Raw genomic sequence first — 6,597 nt, 5'->3', positions numbered from 1 at the left:
TGATATGGCTGTAGTACATTAGAGCCAAAGTCTCTATAGAATTAACTAGAGTTTTATATTTTCTTAAGAAAATATGAGTGGTACTTGCCCAGACAAAAGTCACTTCCATGATGCCAGAATGTCCACAAAATGTACTGTATCACGCATAATGTCATGGAATTTGGCAATTTTTTATGAATAGATCAAAAGTAAGGCTGTACACTTAATTAAATTGCGATATGGACTAGTGCTTGTCAACATTAAACCGCAAAACGACTGCGGTTTAAATATCAGTGGCGCCGTTTTGATACTACACAAACTAAAGCACTCAAATATAAACTCAAAGGTCTTCACTACAACCCACCAAAATAAAGGTTCGGTCTAACTTGAGGAAATTATGACAGAAATATATTACTATTGCACAGTAGAATGTACTTCTCAATTTAACAACAACAGAATTTTAACAACAACGTTTATTAAAACATTACGTTTAAAGGAATATCCCAGAGTATCAACATTTTTCATGCATGTTTTAATTTAAACCTTAGCAAAAAAGTGAAAGGAATTGTTCAAATTTCATTTAACAATTTAATCTTAAATTGAGAAAACAATCTTAATTAATATTAATAATTTGAAATATAAAAAAAGTGGAAAAAGGTTTTTTAAATTATTAAAATGTTCTTCACACTAAGAAAAAAAAAATCAAGAACTGTTCACCAAAATGTTTCTTCAGTTCCACTTTTAGAACCTTTAAACAGTTTTTAAACCGTGATTGTAAACTTATGGGATTTTATTCGCATGTTTTACCTTTGCTGGGTGAAAACCATAATTCAAATTGCTTGTTAAAACAATATCAAATCACATCCATAGAACTAATGGTGCTTTGAATGTTCATATCTAGGGTTTGGAATTTGAATAAACCCCTAACCTAGCCTTAAGTGTGAACAAGCACCACTTATTAATCTCTGTCTTATAGACAAGGAATTCAGAATAATTAGATACATTATAGCCACTTTTCTGATTGAAGTCTCATGTGACGTTTCTAACACCGCCCTTTCCTAAAATGTAGAAATTTCATTACTAGGATTTGAACACTTGTTTAGTAACCAAAAGATACTGCTGACATCTATAAAGACTTGCATCAAGTACAGATCATAGCATGACATTTGGGGGGAAAAAAGAGGCATTTGGGGTTTCATGATATTTCGGGACAGGACTAAAAATAGAAATTAATCATCTTGTCATTGTGGTGTCAGGACAGCCTAAGGGAGAAGAACCCCACCAATTTGATTTGCTGCCCTTGTACGGCTTATGTCAAACTATATCTCAGTGAAAATACACATATCCAGTGTTCAACAATTGCACATTTCACTGTGACCTTGGATAGAGGACATTTCCCATTTCTTGCACATCACTCACACACAATTCTCCTCTTCCAACCTCTACAACACTTTATCAACTTAAAACACTGCTTAACGGCTGCACATAATGCACCGAGGCTGGGATTAACCCTCCGTTATCAGGCTGATCTCCCTTTCCATTCATCTCTGAAAGGCCTCACCACCCACAAATTCTCTTTCTAAAGCCCTGATTACTCAGATATTGACCATGTGTGAATGAGAGCGAGCTGTAGGTGCCCGTGGCTGGTTATACACATGCACTTTTCAAGGTCATGTAACAATGAGTGTCCATCAGCGGTGTGCATGCTGGGACAGAGTTGCGGGACAGGTTGCTTACATGCAAAAAAGTAATTACAAAGCACCGACACATAATACTTGATATCCAGCTAGATATCTACTTGACTTCAACAAGTGCTGTGAAATTCCAACTGGTGCATTGTTATTAGGTGGTGTCCTAAATGACGTCCGAACAACCTATTTGTTAACAAACGATTCATGTCACATTCACACATATGGCGGTATCTCTGTAAAAGATCGTAAACCCATTGGCATTCAATTCACAGGACATGCATTATGTGCGTTGAACAGCCACAGTCGAATGTTTGACTTTCAGGTGCTGCAAACATTGAGATACACCAGGGACACTCATTGACATGCGGGTGACTGCTTGTGCATGCAAAACAAGGGTGACAAGAGACCGTGCACCGATGCATGAAGACCTGTGCCCGTGCATGATACGAAAACTGTGAGTTGCTCCATATCAAATGACGTCAAAAAAAATGGGGAAAAAACATAGAAAACAGTAAAAATCTAGGACATTTCATAAGGAAAACATCAGAAAATAATCAAGCATCTTAACTGGGAGAAATGAGAATAACAATCAGATTGTCGCATAGAGTGTGACTACAAAGAAATAACTTAAAATTGTAACATTTTGAAGAAATATTCATATTTGCACATGCAAAACTCTGCATGTTACTAGAGTGATTCTGTGGGTAAAAATGGCCTAAACTGTTTAAGAAGGATTTTAGGAACTGATTTGGCCAGGCTGGAAGACCAGCTTAAACCAGATAAGACCAACAGACTGGCTTAAGCTGTTTTTATTTCAGCTTAAGTTTGTTGCCAACACCATTTGCAGTGGTTTTGGTGTGTTATGCATTTGCTTGGGTATCGATGCTCACTGGCCCAAGCCTGACATTCTTGACTTTAGATAACTGGGAGCGTCTCTTCAGCCAGTATACAAAAGGTTTTCATACTGGCATGAACATCTAGACATAATATGGACATAGGTCGAGATTTCACAAACATGGAGCTCGACAAACAAGTCTCGTATATGGTGGACGCAGATCAAGAAACTGCAATGCGCTGATGCAGTAAGCCGAGGATCAACACCAGTTTACTAGAAATTTTGTTTGCTTCCCAACAGTGCCAATGCACCACAGGGAAAACACCTCAGATAGAAGTATTTGCATTCTACTCATAAGGAAAACATTAAAGGGCGCACCTCTAAGCAAAGCAAAACCTGAATTTAGCATGCAAAAACTGCAGTGAAACATCTTGAGGTTTGCATGTTGGGCACTAACATGGAGGCATGACGCCCCCTGCTGGATGTACACTGGTATCACAATAATAATTCAGCTCAAAAGTTCAACTCTAGAAGACATTGAGCTTTACAATTTTACCCTCAAATCATTATGGTGGTCATAATGATGTAGCAGTGATTGTGCTGTGACATACAGATCTTTCAATACCAGTTCCTTCATTTTTAGTTTCATTTTCAAAAAGAAATGTATTGTTGTATTTAGCCTGCTTAATTTAGTCCAGGGTTTCTGCAGGTGTTATGAAGGTAAACACTTTAATTAATAAATTGAAGGAAACACAATGCCAGTGTTCTTCAAAGTTTAAAAATAAACATTTCAACAGATGTTCATTACTTTTTAATTCATTTTGAAAAAAACATCTTAATTTTGCTTTAAGCATAAACTCAAGTTTGTTCAACTTCTAAGAAAACAAGACTTCTTGCATCATTTTGTATCTGATTTGTACTAAAAAACAAGACATTATGTAGTAATATGAAAGACTATTGTTTAGATTCAGTTTGTAGACATGATACAACAAATTTTCAGAGCACTAGAGTTCTTGGTCTGCAACCTGAATAGAAAATATTTTAATTTTCAAATTATCATTCCAACATTTGCTGCCTTACATACACAATTCTTTAGCAAGTTTTAAAATGGATTTATATGTAATCTTTGATGGATTCACTTTTGTAATACAATTTAAGTCTATACTGCATCAAACAAAAGCATGGAGTACTAGTGACTGTCATTATGATTTTTGCCTTGTTTTTCTTAACAGAAGCATTAACCCAATTATGAAGAAACTGTTTAAAGCTGTGGACTTGCAAGGCCTGTTCAACTGCAAGAATATTCATTTAAAATAAATACAATTCACCAATACTCAAGAGTTTAAAAGAGCGACAAGCCACTAATTATTTGGCACACTTGACAAGTATGATGCCATGATCAAAAATGACAATTTCCCAAGCAACTCCACATAGATGATTAATATTTGGATTTTCAAGACCTTTATTGAATTTCTAAATTTGTATAATATTAATCTCAACATATCAGAGACAGTAAAAAAACAAAAGGAAAAATAACAATGAGTGAAGCCCTGAATGGGTAAATATGAAGCATGGCATCTAAAACAGCACTTTACATTAAGAGACATGTTTCCGTTGCTGTGATAAAGAAAATACAATTTTAAAAAACTCAATCAAAACTAATCCTTCTTAAATGAAAACCCTCCCGATCTAAATGCCTCTGTAACCACTCAAAGCAACTTTACAGCAACGTATAATAAGAAACACGGATGACACACACTTATTATCTTATGTTACGTTTGTGCAAGTGACAAAAGCTATGGAATAATCTAGCAGGTGGAAAACAAGTTTTCGTTAATGGAAAAAAAACAGCATTGACCTCCGACCAATACTTATGACTAAAAATTCAGACACTGTCAAAACCTTAATAAGTTCACTTATAAGTCTCAAACATTTCTACAAGAATGGAGTAATGCATATCAGATCTGATAATCAGCTCCTTGATTACGCTGAAAACACAATCGTTGCCGATTCTGCAGACTGTCAGCACTCAAGGAAAAAGATGTCATTAGTTATAGAAGCGCTAACTGTTTAAGCTGAATAGATTTTGACAATGACACATTTATAGAGTTGCAGATGAGATCTTAAATCATACCAACAACCATAAGTGTGTGTTTGGCAAATAAATAAACATCAAGGCATCCAGTAGGTTTTGTTCAAAGAAAAAAAATGCCTTTTTCAGTTTAGGGGAAAAGTGTGGCATTAAGCTTTTGACACAGGAAGTAGTCTGAGAAAGCATTTTCCAGGTTTCTTGATTTTAGGGAACATCTACTATACAAAAATAAGGCCAGTTATTTGCGCTTAAGAACCGTTCTCACTTTTCACTTGTTTGCAAGCTGGCTCTTCATTATCTTGCCCATTTGACTCAAGAGGTCTCTTCTTTGGACTGGCTTGTTCTGTAGAAGAAGAGAATACATTACTGTTTTCTGTGTATATATATATATATATATATATATATATATATATACACACACACAAAATATTATATTATTTTATATTTAAAAAAGTTGAAGATATAATATCTTTGATTTCTATAGAATAATAAAATTGAAAATGGAAAATTCTTCACTTTGCTGGAAAAAAAAGCTGCAATATTCTGATAGTTATAAAAATGATTGTAATTTATACCAATAATGAGTTTTGCCAGACTATGCCTTAAGTATTTAACATCTAAATGTTTTTTTCAAAATGACAAAAATGACCAGGCATGAAAACTTGGTGGTAAAGAAAAATGTAATGAAAACATATTTAAAACTACAATATTATATTCAAAACTTCATGCTTAATTCATTGTGTTTCTTTGTAACTATTGTATAACTATTTACTAGCAATTTCAGAGTGAAATTTGTTTCTACACCATGTTGTCAGTGTATTTGTCATCAATCAAGGAGAAAAGAATGGCCCTTTTACCTTCATCTCCCTCTTCATCGCTTTCAAACTTGGTCTTCTTTCCCTTGAACTGGGTCTGTTCTCTTCCTCCTCGGTCTCTGCGTCCTCCCCTGCCTCTTCCACGACCCCTGTGACCTCCTGCAATCACAGGACACGGCGTGGCACAATGTGTTCAATTGTGAGATTCTGCGGGTTCAGACACCTGCATGTGTGTTTACCGTGTCTTCTGGATTACCTCTGCCTCCTTTACGTTTGTTCATGGACTCCTGCTGATCCTCGATGATTTTCTTCAGCGTCTCCATTTCTGCGTCTCCCTCCAGTACCTCCCACTGAACAACCTGCTCTTTGACCTTGGGATCCTCACCTCCGTGAGCCTCGCGGACCTTCTGCAGGGCCTCCTGGGCGTTTGAGTGGAACAGGATTGTGCCCTGAGGAGGATATCAAAGACAGAAGTTAATGGAGGAAGACATCTTTAAGGAATAACTCGTATTGCCAAAGGAGGTTGGTAGTTGTTTTTTTTTTTTTTTAGAAAGCATGTCAGTAGAAACATTTATAATTGTTACAGAAGATTCAATAAATGTTGTTCTTTTGAACTTTTTATTCATCAAAGAATCCTGAAAAAATGTCAGTTTCAGCACAACACAAAATGTTTTCAACATTGATAATAATCAGAAATGTTTCTTGAGCAGCAAATCAGCATATTAGAATGATTTCTGAAGATCATGTGACACTGAAGAGTAATGATGCTGAAAATTCAGCTTTGATCACAGAAATAAATTACATCTTAAAATATATTCAAATAGAAAAGAGTTATTCAAAATTGTAGTAACATCAGAAACGGAATCAGAATCAGAAAGAGCTTTATTGCCAGATATGTTTACACATACGAGGAATTTGTTTTGGTGACAGAACTTCCACAGCACAAACAGAATGACAGTTACAAGAAAACAGGAAATAACAATATACAAAACATATTTTTAAAAATACACAATATACAAAATAGACATTACTGTTTTTACTGTATTTTACCAAACAAATGCAGATTTGGTGAGCAGGAGACAAAAACAAAAATATATATATTTACATAAAAATTACAAAAACGTATATTTACATGTACATTTTAAAATGTATATGTATGTGTGTGTGTGTGTATATATATATATA

The 6,597-nt window shown here is 35.0% G+C and overlaps 1 protein-coding gene across 2 annotated transcripts in view; it reads right to left on the bottom strand.

Moving 5' to 3' along the window:
• Positions 1-3,949: 3,949 nt before the first annotated feature.
• The window catches only part of LOC107672675 (lupus La protein-like), a 7,944-nt gene continuing 5,296 nt past the window's right edge, over positions 3,950-6,597 (bottom strand). Inside the window, exons 10-12 of one of the 2 annotated variants that reach the window (XM_016465976.1) lie at positions 5,669-5,861; positions 5,455-5,571; positions 3,950-4,940 (exon numbers count right to left, since the gene is read on the bottom strand). In XM_016465976.1, the coding sequence (XP_016321462.1) occupies positions 4,846-4,940; positions 5,455-5,571; positions 5,669-5,861 (405 nt within the window). In that variant the 3' untranslated portion in view covers positions 3,950-4,845. The remainder of the gene's footprint in view (positions 4,941-5,454; positions 5,572-5,668; positions 5,862-6,597) is intronic. The other variant, XM_016465975.1, reaches the window with a different exon arrangement.

This window comes from Sinocyclocheilus anshuiensis, unplaced genomic scaffold, assembly GCF_001515605.1.
Source record: "Sinocyclocheilus anshuiensis isolate Anshui unplaced genomic scaffold, SAMN03320099.WGS_v1.1 scaffold1346, whole genome shotgun sequence".
Lineage (NCBI taxonomy): Eukaryota > Metazoa > Chordata > Actinopteri > Cypriniformes > Cyprinidae > Sinocyclocheilus > Sinocyclocheilus anshuiensis.
This window is presented reverse-complemented; position numbering and strand designations above follow the sequence as displayed.